At 45.7% G+C, this 19,389-nt stretch overlaps 1 protein-coding gene across 3 annotated transcripts in view; it reads right to left on the bottom strand.

Annotated features, from left to right (window-relative positions):
- NCKIPSD (NCK interacting protein with SH3 domain) overlaps positions 1 to 7,540 on the bottom strand; it is a 651,336-nt gene extending 643,796 nt beyond the window's left edge. For all 3 annotated transcript variants that reach the window (XM_069643331.1, XM_069643334.1, XM_069643332.1), the window contains exon 1: positions 7,269 to 7,540. In XM_069643331.1, the coding sequence (XP_069499432.1) occupies positions 7,269 to 7,439 (171 nt within the window). In that variant the 5' untranslated portion in view covers positions 7,440 to 7,540. The remainder of the gene's footprint in view (positions 1 to 7,268) is intronic.
- Between the last annotated feature and the right edge of the window lie 11,849 nt (positions 7,541 to 19,389).

The following is a 19,389-nucleotide window of genomic DNA, read 5'->3' as shown; positions in this document are numbered from 1 at the left end:
GCCCGACCATCCCTCATGTACTAACTGCAGGTAGGCACCTGCTCCAAAAGTCTTGATAATGGGTACATTTTTATGACCATCACCCTACACACAGCTGGATTCCGCGCATAGAGGTTTATGCTCCTTCCCTGGCACAGACATGTGTTTATGTATGCCTCTGTCAGTGTACACACGAGCTCCCAACAGGGTTGTAGCTAAGTCTGGAAAAGATCCAGGGGTCAGGAGTTGGGGCTAGCTTATCTTTTAGTTGTAGCCCCTGAGCCCCTGTAGCCCCTGAGATTCTAAACAAGGCTACAACCAAAAGACACGGGGCTATAGCCCCCTCAGCCCCACCCCCCCACTGTTGACTCCTCTGGCTCCAAGCATATGCAAATTGATGTTTAACTCCCTGCACAATGGGCAATGTTGACACAGTAGGAAGCAAGAGAAATTGAGTTGCTACTTTGTTGTTTCAAGTATTTTCCTACTTGATTCTGTGAGGTGGAATAATCATTTCTATCATTGTAGATTGATATGTTATGTATTTAATGTGTTTTTATACTTGTGCCATGAATACGCAAATTAAAATATGATATTTTATGAAAACTGGATATATGTTATCTATTATATGCAGCCCACATTTGCTTAGTGGTTGCAAATAGTCCCTGGATATCTGAGGGTAGCATGCTGTGTCATTAATTTGGCATTTATATAGCGCTACGAACCCTCACGGAATCTGAGCGCTGGCTCATTGATTATGTATGTGTCCCCTCTTTTTGTTGAGCTGTTATATTGTATCCTCACTTGGTAGGAGGGGTCATCACCGTAGTGTGGGACTATCCCTGTAATGAAACAGCGTAACTCCCTGCACACGCCAGTGCTATGACCATAATGAGAAGCAGGATACCCTTCTCCTGCATGCATCTAGTTCTGCGTCCAGTGATGCATATGTTCCATTCCACTGCACACAGGTGCGCTCCACGCATTGATGCATATAGCCACTTCCCCAGCATACACCTAGTCTCCCTGTGCATGCCCCCATTCCACCATACATACGCAGAATGAGAGAGACAGTATAGCCACTTCCCCCGCACACACTTGAAACTCTACATATGGACGTATATACTGCCACACACGCAAGTGAGGTCACTGTAGTGTTGGGTATACCAGTAGGACAGTCCCATCTTCTACTGATGAATAGGACCCTTCCCCTGCACACAACTGGAATTCATGGCTATAGCCATTCAGCCCCTGCTGGTATTATTAGGGTATTTATTGAGAGCCGACCTAGCCTCGCAAAGCAACAAAGCACTTCACAATTATGGTGGAAGAAAAAGGTTAGGGAGCAGAGAAACAAGAAAGTGGGGATCTAACAACAGTGGCAGGAGGACAATTGTCAGCAATTAATCTACAACTAACTAGGCAGGTAAAAAGAGTATCAGATCACTCGATCTGAGGTAGGGGGTGGGGGTGGGGACCATGTATGGACCTAGGTGTTAGGGAGGAGACATTCCTTCAAGAGGAGGGTTTTGAGCTCCTTCCTGGACTGTAGAAGCAAGAGGGAGAGTCGGATGAGGTTCCAGAGTCTTGCACCGGCAGAGTTCAAGTTTGCACGTCTTTGCTTCTGGTGAATCATTGTCCTCCGGGGATGACGAGTTTGTCAATGAGGTAACTTCGGGACTTTAGAGTGACAACTTTCTAGATTATGATAATACATGGCATGACACTGATAAGTTACTAGTAACTACTCTTGACTCACCAGGCCAACTGGTGCTGCAGAAACATACCTACTTGACAATACCACTGCATGTTTTGCAGTGTGTATAAAGGATCAGCACACAACATTCATTAAAAATAAAAAAGGATGAAACATTTGCTTCTCGTGTAATTTGTGTGCACAATCCTCTCAAGTCGTAGCTCCTGCATACTGGTCAACCCCTAATACCTAGGAGCTGCTTTTAGCTCCTGTTCACCGAATCTTACCCTCTTTGCCTGCGCACACCCAGGGGGCTTGTGGGCATATTGATGTGTATGCTTCCAGTGTGCAATGATCTACTGCTGCCCCTTTCCAGGACACACATACAATGCCTGTGTACAGGGTTGCGCGTGCCCTTGCCCCTTGATACACCTGGACTCCTCGTATATCCCTGCATTACCTGCACACATTTGGGCTCAAGTGCCCCCCCTTCTCATCCTCCTGATGCACACGCCTGGAATCTCTCTTTGTGCAGTAAAGTATATGTTAAATTCTGAGCACACACAAACTCTGAATGTGAAGGTGGTGAGGGGTGTGTACACCTTTCTTTTATACTTTAATGTGTTACAGTCAAAGAATTTACACATAAAAGGAATTCACACACATCATGATCAGATATGTACACCTTTCAATGCATACACCGGGGCTCCCTCCCTTTAGAGATGTGCAAGGCCAAGATGCACACATCTGGACTTGTGTGTGTTTGTTTTCAGTATGGCCCCTTTCAAAGCACACATCTTGATCCCTTCTACATACATAGTGTGATGGGGAAACCCCCTTTGGCTGCATACACCTGGGCTGCGTGCTTTGTGTGCAGGCACAGGTATGACACACCCCATGCATGTGTATTTATTAGTAACAGAGGACAGTGCTTGCAAGATCTATAGGTGTGTGCATGTTTACAGTATCATTCCTCATTTACCCTCTGGAAAAACATCACACGATTGCATGGGTTTTGCCTACCTCTGAGATTTGTTTTGATTTTTATTTAGTCAATATGAATTTGTAGACTAGTAATGGTTTTGATTTCTGGGTGCAATAAATGAAAAGGAAGGGCAGGTGAAGGGGTGCTTGGGAGTGTAGAGGGCATAGAGGAGACTAACAGGCAATACATTTACCAGATTTTGGAGTAGGGTGGGAGGTGTTGTAGGATTTTTTAGTCGGGTGACATCTAATACGTGGACATTTTCCAGCTCCCCCAAACCAGGCACGCACAATTTGTATTTATTGAATAAAATTACTTTTATGAACCTGGGATCCTTCCCCCAATTTAATAACATTGATTCCCCAACAGCTTTACTCCACTTCCGGGCCAAGAAACACTCTGGGTTGCACAAAAGGTCTATTTATTAAGAATATAGAAATAAATGAACCAATGTCAAATGGTAATACAATACAAATGATCAATATACTGGTCGCATCTCTTTTCTATAATACATTCACTTGAATAGATGTTTGTAAATGCACACATCACCACACGCACATCTTGTTTACCCTGAGACACGTGCACCACAAATTGAATAAAGCTTTAATTTATTAAAACCAAAATAAATCAAAATGTCTCAGACTATCTAAATCTCTCCTCTTCCCCTTTTTATTGAAAATAGATACCGCTCCCCTTCCTCAGTACACATGTCACTTTCAAACAGCATTCTAGAAAACACACTTGAAATGCCATGCTACTTAATATTCCCGCATGTGAATCGTTTACAAAAGGGAAGGGAAAGCATATATTTGCCAAACTCCATTTGGTGATGTTTATATTGCATTAATGTGTAAAAATGTAAATTTCTTATTTTCAATGGGCAGCTTGCAAGCAGGAAAATAGTAGATTGGTAATAACCCCCCCTTTACTTGAATGGCCCAGCCCTACTAACAGATCTCCGCTCCCCCTTTACTTGAATGGCTCAGCCCTACTAACAGATCTCCGCTTGGTGATGTAGGCAGGAATTAGTTCCATTACTTTATTTTTCTAGGTATGCACAAAGTGAGATGTCCTTTGCTCTTCTGTGTTTGTACATTGCACACAAAAGGAGTCAAGGTATTTCCCAGCATGTACACCATAGGGACTATGTCATCAAATCTATCATTCAGAAGCACAATTTACTTATTCCCTAGAATGCAGTCAATTTATATACCCCTGCACCACAGTACTGACAAATGAAAGGACAGGGTGTAATCTACCCGCCCCCCTTTTACAGTGCCTCTCCTCTCAGGATTATTTCTTCTTTATATTATACTTGCACCTGAATTTCCTATGGCTGCCTCAAAGACAGGTGGGCACCCTCTTAAGGGCTGGTTCAATTATTTTCCACCTTGAGGAACATGTGGGCATCAGTCGGCAAGATGGGGCCAGCCTCCCTCCACAGCCGGGACGCCCTCTTTCTGTACTAGCACCCAACTGCTGCCTCTTCCATTAAAGAAGGCCTGGGTTTTTAATTCCACGTAGGCCCCACTTACAGTGCTCTGCTAATAGTCCAAAAAGGAAAGCAATCTATTCCATGTCCTTCCTATCACCAATTCTCTTTTCTCTCCATCAGTCAGTGAGCGAGTGTCCCATCTCAGAATCTATGGGTTTGCACTTGTATAGAGCAGATACCACCGCGGTGCGTTATCCTTTATCTAATCTAATTAGTCAATGTATGTGATTGAACAGTGTTCCAAAAGTGACATAACAGACCCAACCCCTCCGTAGTCATCAGGGATATTAATGAAAGGGGCAGTCTCATGAGAGTAACTTGTAAAGACAGTGCCCCCCCCTATTTGAAGTCATGGAATATTGGAGATTTTGATATTAAAAACAGTAACTTTCTGAAAGCGCATATTTCACACATGCAATTATGTTGCTAATCATATCAGTTTGCCCGAACACAGAAAAAGCAGATGCTAGTCTGACCTAATCACAACATGGGATGCATGTGCTACAAATGTCTGTCTTTTTCACTCTGATACTTTTATAAACAAATTGTTTTTCCCCCAACTCAAAATAACGTGGTCTCCAGCGCGGACGCCAAAATATATAAATCACTAACAGGTGCCATTTAGGACCATCTAATAGGGCCTTTCAAAATGAACATTAAAAAAATTACATTTTGAGTAAAGGTTAACAGAAAAATGAATCCAATGTAATTTAAATTATGCATTTATTTTCTTATTTAGCAATATTATATGTCAACTTCAATTAATCTGCCCAGCAACAGAACCTCTGGTGTTCCATCCTGTAAGTGCAAGACTTGGGCTTTTATGACCTCTGAACCTTTGGCCCTTGTTAAGTGTTCTTTATAGTTCAGTTAGCATGGATGTTTTATTGGCGTCAGTCCTGTCTCTTTAGGCGATTCCAAGACTTGGATGCCCTTGTGAGGCAGACCTCAAGTCTCAAAAGGGTCAAATTCCTTTTTTCAGGAGAAGCCCGACTGATTGTGAGATCAGATTAGATGAGCGACAACCATTATTCTGAGCAAATTCAATGTATATTTAAGGATAAAACCCAAGCTCAGAGACAGATGCTAGTTGTAAAATGTTTTTTGTTTTTATTATCTAGGCAGGTCTCTATGAACCAGGATCCAAGCAAAGTCAACGTTTTATGGTTAAGCTCCCAAAGCCTTGAGTTCCATTTCTTTCCTGTGAAAGCAAACCCTATGCCTTGCTGGGGGAAGTCTGGAAAAATGTCACTTTGCTTTCTATTGCCAAAAGCTGCTATTTCTCCAATGCAGCCTTGAAAAGTGATTCTATTCTCCAAGTGGCAATTATTTCAAAAGATTAGTTTGACATTGAATTTACTTATCAAAGTCAGACTTTATATTTGTAGTTTTTGCAATCCTGTAAAGGAAACAAAAGTGAACACTAGCAGAAAATGAAGGCCCAATTTCATCTTTCTTTCATTTTAAGTGCTGTGCTTTTCATCTGAGATTGGACTGTTTTTTTCCCCATTTTAATAAGAGTCACTGCATACTTACTGGTAGGTATTTATCAATTACTTCAGACATATACTCTTGTAGATTGACTGCTAATGTCGCACTTTTCCTCACACCTGTTTTTCAGATGCTGTGCACAAGCTGCAGCTCACATGTTTGTTTTTAAACTGGGACCTTTTCATTCGGTGCATACTTTCTTCACATAGATTTCTCCACAGTGGAATCAAATGTATGGCTAGATGTACAGACCATGGAAAGAAACCTGAAAACGAGTGTGGTGATTGTTATGTTCCATTTCAATTCACACACACTCCTTGGATCCTTGTGCTTGCACTGAGGAATGCATGCTAAAGGCCATGCATGCACCATGCGATTCGAGAGCCATCCAGTATAGTGGATGTAATAGGATCAAGGAAAGCTGCTGAGGGTAAAAATGTAGGAAGGTTAGTAAAAGTAGATTAGCAGTATAGAATAGTTGTTGAGTTAACTGAGAAGAACAGCAGAAATCAGTTTTACTATAGAAATGGGAACAAATTGTCCTTATATTCAGAAGGAAAAAAAATTGGGAGTATACCTCAGTATTCCTTCGATTTCCTAATGATTACTTGAAAAAAATGTTTTTAAGATTTAGACTTAAGTTACGAGCGACCAATGAAATTCTGGGAATAAGAGCAGGGATTGCTTTTGTTTGCTCTGCAGCAATCACACTGACGTGGAGTTTCTATTTATTTAGTTATATAGCACCAAGGATAGGCGCATGGGAGCGCTAGACACAAAAAACAAACAAATCCAGCGCCATTACCAAAACAGCGGTGTCGTTTGTTCCATTTACGTACCCTTACATTTATTCAATTTATTTGAAACAAATGAGGTGCCTTCGTCTCTTGGGGATATATATTTTTTATATTGCGTTAGTTTTAACAAAAACCCTTTTCACGAATCAATTCCTGGGAATATTTATTTTGTGTTCAGATTTTTAAAATACATGTTGGTTTACTCCTTGCAACGTTTGCAGTAATGAGCTTCGAACCTTGAGGTCTCTTTATCCCTGGCACGCACATGGCCACAATTTATTAAGCTTTAAGGATCCCTCCTTTACTAAACACAGCACTGGGCTTCCTGCATAATATCAATATGCCCCTTTTACTGACACACACCTGGGCATCTTGCTGATAGGGGTGTGTAAGACTCAATGCACCCACTCGGGCTCCCTGTGAATGGTAAATGCATGCATCCACGTACAACACCCTTGGGAACCCTGTGTATAATTATATGCACGCACTATGTGTATACTTGCATGCACGCACTATGTGTATACTTGCATGCACACACTATGGCTCCCAGATGTTCAGTCTCCAAAGCACATACTTTGGCCCACCGAGGAAAGAGGTGAGCATGCACACACCCGAGCTGCCCCGCCCCCGAGCACTCATTATCTCCACTTGCATGCACCTGTCACGCCGTTCTTTGCAGGTGTCCCATCCCCTGTGCTCCCATTGGATACTTCAGTACAGAAAGTGGTGTATACTGCCGCAACGTATACCAATGGGCTCGGCGGCCCTCCCCGTGCACGCCCCCGCTTGGACTCAGGCTCTCGCCCCACCCCCGCGCGCTCTCACCTGCACTCTCTCCAAGTAGCCCGCGGGCACGTACCCACTCTCCCCGCTTGCACAGCGGCTCGCCAGCCACCAGTGCACGTTAGTCCTTTCCAAGATCAGGAAGGTTTCACCGGCGCTAAAGCGCATGGAGCCGGACTCCGCAGAGCGGAAGTCATGTAGGGCTCGGTACATGGCGGGGCACGGACGGGACACCGGCAGGGTGCGTGTGCAAGGGGGTACAGCCTGACACAGGCACTGATTGACAGCTTGGGTATCTCAGTGCGCGTGCGCCGCTCCTGGGCTTTCCCCGCAAGCAGAAGATAATAACTAGACCGCGCGCGGGTGTGCGTCCATGCGGCAGCCATGTCAGGCGTAGAGAAATAAATCAAGCGCCTATGGCAGGAGCTCACGGTGACGCGCCTCCGTTGAAACCACGCCCACCTCAGGGATTGAATCTGAAATACGGCTCTCTAATCATCAACATCAAAAAAGGACTAACCTGCAAAGGTGTAAACCGAAAGAGAGCAGCTACGGCCTCCCACTTATAGATCCAACGCACTCTGCAAACACGAACAAAATCAAGATGATCGTTGCGGCTTCATAAAATTTATAAAATGTCACTCCCAACATGTGTGGTGCACATGCAATTTTTTTTACAAATAAATCATATTAAGAAAATCCGCATATTAAAAAGCATGCTAAAACGAATTTGCGCTTAGTGTCTTAAAAAGAATGTCGTCTTTAATTTATTTTACTATGTGTAGTGAATTGTTGCGATACACAAAAAGCATCCGCTTTAAAAAGCAATGGCCGCGCCATTTGTCACGGGAGGGGGGCGTTGGTCGAGGCGTGCGAGTCAGAACGTAAACACAGCGAGTGCGGGAATTCCTCTCGCCTCGTGCTTCTGTCACCAGATAGAAGCACGCGAGAAGCTGTCAGTTGACATCTGGCACATTACCAAGTTCCGCACAAGAAGATTATACACAGTTTAGGACAATGACGTGGGAAAATAGTGGGGTTTTGACAGTTTCTGATCCTTCAAATTGATGTGATAGCCCTTTCCCAATCGAATTGTGTTCTATTCTTAGAAATCGTAGGTAAAATAAATGTGCAAATCTCCTTTTTTTGCATTTTTTTCCTCTTCAGTCGTTTAATTTTTCATCTCTCCCAGAGCTCTGAAGTTGACTAGCCTTGCGCGAGGAAGCGACTCGCTCCAATTTTTTTCTTCGAATTCCTGGGATTTGTAGTTTTTCCTTTTTCGTTTTAAATTTAGGATTACTATTATGTATCAGAGGCAGCCGCCTCTGGAATTTACAGCCTCTAGGCACTGTAATAAAAAGGCAGCAGGCGCCGTATAAAGTACGTCTTATTTATTGCACACGTGCTGTCTAACTGAACTCCCTGGCAGGAAACACTGATGACATGCTCCCTGCCCAACAATAATTAAACATGAAAAAGGGTGTCGGGAACCCCTGACAACTACAACATTAAATCTCCCCCCTAAATAAACTACAACATGCATTAATCATTCCATTTCTTGTAGTCAGAGCAACTATCAGATAGTTCGCTGTCGCTGAAGTCTTCTTCTGCTGACATCCCGTTGGTGCAGAACTGGCCAACCTTTCAAAAAAACAATGAATTCCGGGTGATGGAGTGAATCTCATTCTCCGCTGAGACCATTGACGCATTGACATCTGTCACTCGCAGCGGTCTGGGATGAAATGCGGGCATGTCTTCCTGCGTCTGACTCTGTCAGACCAGCAATGCATCTCCATGGAGGGGGTGTAGCCCTGATCTTTCCTGAGTGGATTCCTGCCTCTGTCATTCCTAGGCAGGCCTTCTCCTCTTTCGAAATCCTCATCTGCAGGCTCTCTCTCTCTCTTAGCCATTCCCTTACTCTGGCTACTATCTATCGGCCACCTGGTCAGATCTCCTTCTTCTCTGAATGGGCGGACCTCTCCTCTTCCCTTCTAGTCTCGACCACTCAACTCCTCCTTCTTGGAGACTTCAACATCCATCTGGATGCTTCCTCTGGACTCTTTTGCGACCTCTGCAACTCTCTCTCACTCTCTATTCTCCCCTCTGACCCGACTCACTCTGCAGGGCACACTTGGATGTTCTGATCACCTCAGACCTTCCCCATTCCATCCCTCCCACCAATCCTCTCTCCTGAAGTGATCACTTTCTCCGTTCCTCTCAGCTCACCCTCTCTACCCCTCAGGCCAAGCCAACTCCAGCACTGCCACCCACCTTCTCGGTCATCCGACCAATGAAGCGTGTGTCAGTTGAGGCTTTCGCCGCCACTTTCTCACCCCCCCTCTTCCTTTGGCTGACTCACACCCTGACAAAGCTCTTCAATGCTCCACTCTGCTATATCTGATACTCTTGATGTTCTTGCCCCTGTCATGAGGATCCACCTGAAGCCCAAAGCCAGGTGAAACTCCTGGTACGACTCCGACTTTGTCTCCCACAAATGCAAGTGCAGGGTGGCTGAGAGGAAATGGTGTGCTTCTGGTACATCCTCTGACAAACTGGCCTGCCGCCTGCTCTAAAGGCATTACCGGCTCTCTGTCCTCACCAAGAAGAGAGCTCACATCCAAGCCTGCGTCTCTGCGGCATCTAACAACTCGGCTGAACTCTTTAAAATCTGCAAGGAACTGGCCAATCATGCTGCATTCTCTACCTCTCCTGTAACTTCCCAGGCCCTCTGCACGGCACTGGCTTCTTATTTCATATCTAAAACTCAGGACATCCTCTATTCCCCTCCTCGACCCTTCCTCCCACTACTCCCTGCTCTTCCTCTGGCCCTTCTTCGGCCATCTCTCCTCCCTCCTTCTCTGACTTTCCCCTTTTCTCCCCAGATGAGGTTTCTAGACAAGTACAATCTATGAAAGTCTCGTCAAAACAGGTTCATCCCTGTTCCTCCAAAACCGTCAAGGACTGCATTGACTCCCTGGCTCCTGCTCTGGCTGACTTCTGCAACCACTCCTTTGCCACTGGTGTCTTCCCATCCCCTCTGAAGCACTCCCTTGTGCACCCTCTTCTTAAGAAACCCTCGCACAACCCGTCCTGCCTGGCTAACTATTGCCCAATCTGCATCACTCCTTTCCTGGGCAACTCCTGGAAAACTGACCATCTCCCAGCTCAATCTTCACACTGAATCTGTTGGTTGTCTCCATGGTCATCAGTCTGGCTTCAGAGCTGCCAGAAGCACGGAAACTGCGCTCCTGAACATCCGTGAGGACCTGCTCTCCAACCTTGATTCCAACACCCCCTGTGTCCTCATCTTACTTGATCTCTCTTTTGCCTTTGACACGGTCAACCATGCCATCCTACTCAGCCATCTCCATGATTACCTGGGTATCACCGGTCAGGCCCTGGCGTGGCTAGACCTCTTTCCTCTCTGATCGACCCTCCCAAGTTCAACTTGGGTCCTTCCTCTCCTCTATCTCTATCTCTACATATGGTGTCCCCGAGGGGTCTAACCTCTCTCCCTGGCTGTTCAACCAATACCTGACACTCCTTGCCCACCGCATTGCTGTGCTCTGCCCCAACTTCCAGTGCTATGCGGACGACACTCAGCTAATTTTCAGGCTACCTTCAGCCACCTCTTCTCCCTCTCTCATCTCTGACTCTCTGTCCGCCATCCAGGAGTGGTGTGCCACCAATGAACTCTGCCTTAATGCCAGTAAGACTGAGGTTCTCCTCATTAGCACACCGCTCCCTCCTTTCCTGTCACTCTCTGGCCAGCCTCTCTTGGCCCTCTTCCTGCTCCCACCTGTGAGGCTAAAAACCTTGGGGTCATCTTCGACTCCACGCTCTCCTTCTCTCCTCATATCTCTGACGTCTCTAAGAGGTCACACTACCAGCTGCACCTCCTCAGAGGTATTCTTCCTTTCCTCTCCATCTCCCAGAGGCTCACTGTCTCTAGAGATCTGGTTCTCTCTAGGCTGGACTATTGTAACAACCTCTTTCTAAATCTGCCTGCTTCTATTCTCTGCCCTCTGCAGGACAAAACAGGACTGCAAGACTTGTCCTTGGCCTCAAGCCCAGGGATCGTATCTCTCCAGGACTGAAATCCCTGCACTGGTTCCCAGTGGCTGCGAGGATTAAGTTCAAAACCCTCTGCATTGTCCACAAGGCCTTCTGGGTCCTTGGGCCTCGGGGCTCAATACCTTCAACTCTCTCTTCCTAAATATCTTCCTTCTCGTGCTCTCTGCTCATCCGCCTCCAACTCCCTCAGGGACAGTCACTTCTCCAAGCAACGAGTTGGTGGGAGATCTCTTTCTTCGGCTGGGGCCTCCCTCTAGAACAGCCTATGTGCCTCCCCGAAATTTGAGGAGAATCATTCCTGGTTCCGGAAGCACCTCAAAACCTTTCTCTTTGCTTTTGCTTTCTCTCCTCCTCTTCCCTGCTGATTTTCCTGCTGAAACTGAAACTGCACTGGTTACCTGGCCATCCTCTGATCTCGGGCCCAGGTCCCCTCCCTTGCCAGTCACAAACCTGCATTGCCTTCCCGGAAACCCCCACACTTGGGGACTGTTTTCTGAATCCCTACAGTCAACATACCAGCACCTGACTCCTGATGTCTGCACTTACCACCAGCTGGCCATACTTTTACTTATTGTTTATTTATTCTCTTTATCCCATTTACTGCACTGTCCCCTCCCCCGCACTTACCCTTTCCCCCTTCCCATGCACTTGCACTATCTGAATGACACCTGGCCTAGTAGGATCGTTATCTCGTCTTCTCTCTGTTCCCCCCCTTACCTCATCGCGCCTTGAAACACTTGTGTATAGGCGCATTATAAATGCCATATCATATCATCATATCATATCATATCATGTTTCCTTGCTCCTCGTCTCGTGTTCGCATAACTTTTCATTTTCCACTTGCTGACTTTTTGTGTCACAGGCCTGTGGTGTAATTTCATTTTCAGGATCCATGCCTGGCAGCTGAGGCAAACATGTGTGAATCTTGCGATTGAACGTGAGTTGCATGGGTCATACCCCTGTGGAACTATCTGGGGTGTTCCGGTAGTCTCTTAATAACACACAGGTGGCTTGTATGAAAGACCCGTTGATGATGGTGCAGACTTGTATGGTTTGTTTAATGTTGGCCATGAATCGTTCTACAGTTCCATCGGCCTGGGACCATACTGATGTAATTTTTCTGTGTTGAAATCCCAACTGTTCGGTGAACATGGTAAATTCCTGTCCACTGAACGGAGGCCTGTTGTCAGTCTTTACCACGGTGGGGATAACGTAGTCTGTTTTGTCAAGAGCAGGGATGTTGATGTGCATACTCGTGGATGATACCATGTGGACTACATGGTAGCGGAGCATTTCGTCCATGGCCACCAACACATATTTCCCATTGGCTAAAGGCCCAAACAGGTCTACTGCTACCTCATCCCACACGTTTAGTAGCATGGGTGTAATTTTCAGTGGTTGAGGAAATATGCGCGGCACCACAGCCTTGCACACCAGGCAGTCTTCCAGCGCTGCCTTTATTTTGGAGTCCATCCTGGGAAACCATACCTTAGTTCTCATGTGTCGCTTGGTGGACACAAGGCCTCAGTGACCCGCATGTTCAAGGTCTATTAGGTGGTCTTGCAGGGAGAGTGGAATAACAATCTCGTTTTCTTTCAAGATTAAACCCTGCAATGACATGGACAACTCATCCTTCATGAGTGCAAAGGTATGGATCACCTTTTGCTGATCTTTATCCAACTCTTCCTCTCCCCTCACTGTGGTGCACCAGCATCCTGTGAGAATCTTCTACTTTACTGCTAATAGCACTACATTATTTTCTGTTTCTTGTGCGATTTCTTGAAAGGTGAGCACCGTGGGTAGCGCGTTGTTCACTAAATAGTTGACTAACTGGTCTACCTTAGACGTCTGTGCCTCCACTTTAGCCATAACGGAAACCGGATAAGAAATCAGCTGGATTGTTCTCCTTACTGGGCTTGTGAACAATGTTGAAAGAGTATTTCTGTAGATGGAGGCCCCACCAAGGGATTTGCAGGGGCATCTTGGCGTTGGGCTTGCCGTAGATGCTGGTGAGGGCCTGATGGTCCATCACAATAGTAAAGGGCTTTCCATATAAGAAGAGATGATAGTGTTCACAGGCCCACACCAGGCAGGAGAGACTCCTGCTAGCGTAGAAGACAATGCGCTTTGGAGAGCTTGAACCACTTTTGTATTGTGCATATATGGCCCCTAGACCTATGGGACTAGCGTCAACCGTAACTTCTGTCTCCAGTTCTTGGTCATAGTATAACATGCAGGCAGCCGAAGAGTTACGAGACTTGACCACCTGGAATGCAGCCTCGCATCCCTTGTACTAGAAGAACTCCTGTCCCTTTGCCATGAGGAGGCATAACTGCATGCTGACAGATGCAAAGTCTCTGATGTACCTCGTAAAGTAGCTGGCCATCCCAAAAAAAGAACCGCACTGTTGAGATGGAAGATGGAGTGGTGTATCGACCAGCACCTGTTTTCTTTGCCGGTTCCGGCTGTAGGCCATCACATTAGAAGATATGCCCAAAGAAATTTAATGTAGACTTGCTAAACTCACACCTGTTAAGATTTAGGGTCAAATTTGCTTGCTGTAGTGCCATGCAGACCTTGTGTAGGGTGTCATCATGGGCGCAGGCGTGGGTGTGGTGCCAAAAATCTAAATGTCTTCGGTGTAGTTTAAGCACTGGGGAATGTGCTTGATGACCTGGCGAATCTCATTTTGAAAAAAGTCAGCGGCTGATGACACACCAAAGCTTAAATGCTTGTACCTGAACAGTCCTACGTGCATTGTGAATGTGGTGATATACCTGCTGTCTGGGTGCAAGTCCAGCTGATCATAGGCTTTGTTGAGGTCTATTTCTGAAAACACCTTGGGCCTCATTATGACCCTGGCAGTCCCGTAATGAACGGTGCCGGTACGGGACCGGCACTGTTCATCACGGGCTGCCCTATTCTGAGTTCTGCAGCGGGACCCGCTAAGGATGTCTGGTCTGACCAGACGTCCTTAGCGGGACCCACTAGCAGTAGAGGGTGCTAACAACGGGCCCGTTGTCAACGGGCCAGTTGTTAGCACCTCCCCATTCCCATTGAGCCCTATGGGGGCTGAAATGGGAATGGGGAAGTACCGGGTCCGGGTCCTGGGATTTACCGGGCCCTACAAGGTCGGAATGGCCCAGTAAGTCCCCTTTCGCGGGACCTGGACCTGGAACGCGGTATGGAGGCCCCTTGGCTCCATGCAGCTGGTGCATCATATCGGTCATGCGGGGTGAGAGGTGCCTTTCTCTTTCTATCGCTTGATTTGGCATTCTCATGTTCATGCATAATCTTATCTTTTCACTGTGTTCTCTTTTGCGCACTGGCACAATGGAGGAAACCCATAGTGTCGGGCCGTTCGCATGTTCTATAATGTCCTGATCAAGGAAGGATTTCAATTCTTGTTCCACCTGTACTTGAATGTTCAAAGGAATCCCTCTATAGTCCTGAGCTGTCGGCTTTACATGCCCGTCAATGCAGAGTTTTATTTGTTTTACTTTTAGCTTACCCAGACCTTGGAAAAGTGATGGGAACATTTGAACACACATGTCTTTGGGATTTGAGGTATATGCCGACATTATTTGGTACATGATGTGTACTAGACCCATCTTGATTGCCAATTTAAAACTCAGTATGCTTTCTCCGGGGCCGTCACCTTTTATTACATAAATTCTTACTTTCTCGTCCTTGTCCTTGTAGGAACAGGCGCACTCGAACATTCCTTTGCAAGGAAGTGACTTGTGTGCTCTGAATGCATTAATGTCGATATATGAGGGTTGCAATCTAGTGGTGTGCTTTAGGTTAGCATGGGATGTTTTTCTCAGGACATTTACAGTGGCACCAGTGTCGATGAGAAACTCTTGGATGCTGCCTTGTAGCTATAGGAGCAATGTCGGGCTGAATTCTGTCGCTTTTCTGTTACCGATGGCATAATACCCTCTTTTCCTCTCACTGCTTGAAGATGACTCAGATCCTGACGGATGTCTGGGAGATGACTCAGTATAACGCAACTGCAGTGTTGACAACCTTCGCTTCTGTTCATCTGGTGTGTTCAGTCTGCAGCTTTCATATCAACGCCCTGTCCTGCGCTTGGGGCTCTGAGGTGGCGTGCAGAAAAATAATGTGGCCTTGTCAATGGGGGTCTCTTAATCTGTCACAAAGCATGTGCCATAAATATCTTATTCCATTTTTCCTCACCAAGGCAAGATGTCTAGACACCACCTTTCTTTGGACACTGAAATTAAGGAAGAAAGTAGATTAGGCCAGTCTATGATGTGGGCCATAATAGATATGCCTAAGAAGATAAAGAGAAGTAAGATCGATGGACACTGAGAACAATGCTTTGTTCTAATGTCATGTTCCTTGCCTTTACATTGTGCACTGCAGCAAGAGCTTGGAACCACACACATATCATGTACGCTTCTAACGGTAAGCTGGCGAGCAGTGCAAAACCGCAAAGTGTGTGATGGCATCTTCCTCGTGTAGGAGGAGCATTGCATGATGTGTTGGTGAGGCTGAAGAACATCCTGAGGGCCGTGCAGAGGTTCCATCTAATGGGCGCATGGGAAATCAGATGTGCTGGTCAGACATCCAGTCGCTACATGCTTTGACCCCAGAATGAATCAGAAGAATCAAGTGGTTAGTTGTTTTTATCCACTCTGTGAAGAGTCAGAACACTACCGGGCTCACATTGATAAAGCTGTCGCTTCTTTGCAATTGGCACACAGTGCAGTCTGTCTTGCACAGGCTGCCCTTTGCCATTACAGAAGTGGATCAAACTCCCCTTCTGCAAAACTGAAATCAGCATCCAGATGTGGGAGTTGTGAGGGGTCAGTAATGCGAGGCGGACAACTGCTTGTGTCTTTCTCACAATTAAACAATTTATTTAAGGGAAACGGTTTCAAATAAATCCTTGCTAAGCCCACTCTATCAGGGAATCCCGTACCTAGTCTAAAGGCTAAGGGAATAACTCCTAACATGCACAAACTGGCCCTCACACTAAACAACAAAACATTCAAAGAGAAATATAAACAACATAAAAGACTGAACAGCAAATAACCAGTATTCTGGATGACCTTCACCTGTCCTGGGTAACTCCCGTCCCTGGATTGTGCAAAGTCACCTTCTCCAAATGTAAAAGGAAAAGTAACGTCTTGAACCAGTTCTTGTAAGTTCCAAACAAAGCAAAGGTTCATTAAACAAAAATCCACTGGTAACAGTTTGTCAGCTTTCAGATCCCCTTCCAATTCCAGCCAAGAAAATAGCACCAATGGTAATCCTGGATATCCTCCTTCCAAGATTGTTTTGCCACAGTTCAAAGAATAGATGAACAACTTCTCCTTCTGCAACTTTACCAATGTTTATGACCTCTGCAGTGTATTTGGCATAATTGTCAGGATGCTTCTTCTTGGGTTGTTGCTTTCCTCTTGAAAATCACCCTTCTACTACTATCACTGTGGGAACAGACTCCTTGGTTCCAAAGTATGTCACCACTTCAACCAACTTCAATGCATCATCCACTGAAAGTGTTATACACAACCACAGTTCTGGTATTTCTGCTTCAACTTATACTTCAGGATGGTTAGGTATTTTAAAGACAAGACACCTCGACCTCTACAACTAGGCAAGGCACTTTTTTTTTCCTAGTTAGGGTTAAACCTCTTAAATGTAGCGCTAACTATTTTATAGGCTCACTGTGTTTATTTTTTGTTTTTTACACACATCAGTGTCCACCACCATTTTATGTTGCCCTTCGGATAACACATGTTTCGGCAATGTGCCTTTTTCAAAGCTTGGCAATATTACATATCTCGCTATGGTCACCATTTAGCAAAACTGAAAATAATAAAAGTGACAGAAATCAAGGTTTGGTGTCAGGGAGGAGTTCAAGGGTAAAGAAATCAAATATAGCATTTTATAAATGTAAAATAGCATATATTCATTTCTGTGATTAATGAATCTTATTTCAAGTCACCATTCCATAGTTAGTTATTATTATGCATTTCCATGTGTAATTGTTAATTTGAATTTTAGAGTCAACTTTTACCACCCTGTTTGGTAGATCTCTTATTGCTTGCTTCATGTCACTGGGAAAATCCCACCTAAATCAATATACATACATTTGTTTCTGCGTCCCACGTTAGCTTCCAATAATTCTTGTACTTAATTGGTTACACTTCTAATCCATTTCATTAGTGGTTGTTGCAGTATGCTGAAAGAAATCCATTTTACCGACCTTATGTCTATCAAATCTCTCTTTATTATACATAGATTACGTTGATATTTGTTCTGCATGTTATACATTCGCATCACGCTGCCACTGCCTCATAGCTGATGTGCCTGGCACGATTTCTGTGGTTACCTCTTGATCCAGGCAATCCGCACATGTTACCGCATTACACATATACTATTTGTACCATTATTGCTTTGCAATCGCATGTCCCTGCTAAAGCCTTGTGTGTGTCTTAACGTACACGATCGCATTGCTTGCCTCTTTAGTGAATTCAATGTTCCAGCATGTCCTCACAAGCTGCAGGTGTTACCTCCTGATGCATATGGCAATGTTCCCATTATTGGGACATCCCACTGTCCTTTTAGTGATCACACTTCCTCATGAACTGCCAGCCTGGTGCTCTTCTGCTTCTGCTACCACTGCCAGCCTTACAGCTCCTGCTCCAGCTCCTTCCTTCTTCCCTCTCCTGCTTCAGCCTTTTATGCCTCATAGGTCGGCAATTAGTTTCAGGCGCAGGCCGTTTATGTCAATCGCCTGACCTTTGCAAAGGCTGTTAGGCCACATTGCCTGTGCTCCACTTCTACATGTTTCTTCAGCTTCTTCTTCGTCTCAGTCCCTATGGGATTATGGGACATGTAATTTACTTTTTTTAAGTTTGTTTTTTCTACTTCTTGTGTATTTGTAAGAGTAGATTTAATTCCCATAGTAATTGTAACAATGGGGCTGGAGGTTTCAACTTTATTAGATGAAGATGGTGTAGAGAAGGCAACACTTTCGCTATTTCTTGTATCTTTTCCTTGGTATTGAGGAAGACATTTGATTTTAGGGACCAAAATATTTATTTATTTTAGTATGATAGGTTCAGATGTCACAACCTTAGGTACTTACACCTTAAATACAACAGGAGGTTGAGAGATAACATATGCTGTAACCTCTTCTGGCTTAGTGGTACATTTAGAGGAAAAGTACTGTGTCTCACCCCACGGAATCTCCCCACTTCCCTGGGCCTTGTCTCCAGCCAGGTGTTCCTACTTCAGTACACCACCCCCAGGGTTGGAGCAGGAAGCATCTGCCCTCCCCTGGCCACCTCGGATGAGACTTTAGGCAGGGTTTTATTGAGGGATCTGCAGGGTTCTTCACTGAGTTCCCTCATTTGAATCGTGCTGTGTCCCCACTCAAAAGAGGGCATATCCCTTGCCATTGTCCCTAAGCAAGTGCAAGGGCAAATGTCTGCCAGGGAGGCTTTTAAGAGGAGACAGAAATGGTCCCAAACCATCCTGGACCTCACTGCAGCATCTCAACAGAGGGAAGCAGTCACAGAACCCTCATCCTTTTAAAAAGATTCATAAGCAGGGGGTGCTGTTGCGCACGAACCAAGATGGCCATGTGAGTTTCTTCTTCTGCTAGCCGTCGGCTTCGCACTGTGTGAATTGCCCCATTTCTGAAACTACAGAACATTAAAGCAGAGCGGCAGAGAGACTAAGTATCGTCACCCTCATATCTCGATTTGACGTCCCGAGGGGCCTCCTTGCTGTGCCGGGGCGGCTCTCCCCATCGGCCTGGCCCGCTTCACGCGTCGAACGACTTTGACCTCGGTAGATCACCTCTCCCAGGCCGCGTCAGAGAACTGGCCCGCATGACTGCCTTCTCAGGCGCATGCCCTCTGGGCCGTGCCGGACCCTGACCCCACTACCTGAATGCTTCTATATCCCGGCTGGTCCAGGAGAGAAAACCGAAAGCCCATTGGTCCCCCTGCCGCTGAGGTACTTCGGTGCACTGGGTCCTCAACGCTTTGGCCACAGCTTAGGCCGCGCTGCGGGTGCTGACGGGGCTCTGCCTGCCCATTAGATTGCA

The sequence above is a fragment of the Ambystoma mexicanum genome, chromosome 2p (genome assembly GCF_040938575.1).
Source record: "Ambystoma mexicanum isolate Mex_15411 chromosome 2p, UKY_AmexF1_1, whole genome shotgun sequence".
Lineage (NCBI taxonomy): Eukaryota > Metazoa > Chordata > Amphibia > Caudata > Ambystomatidae > Ambystoma > Ambystoma mexicanum.
The sequence above is the reverse complement of the archived record's forward strand: the minus strand, read 5'-3'. Positions and strand labels throughout refer to the sequence as shown.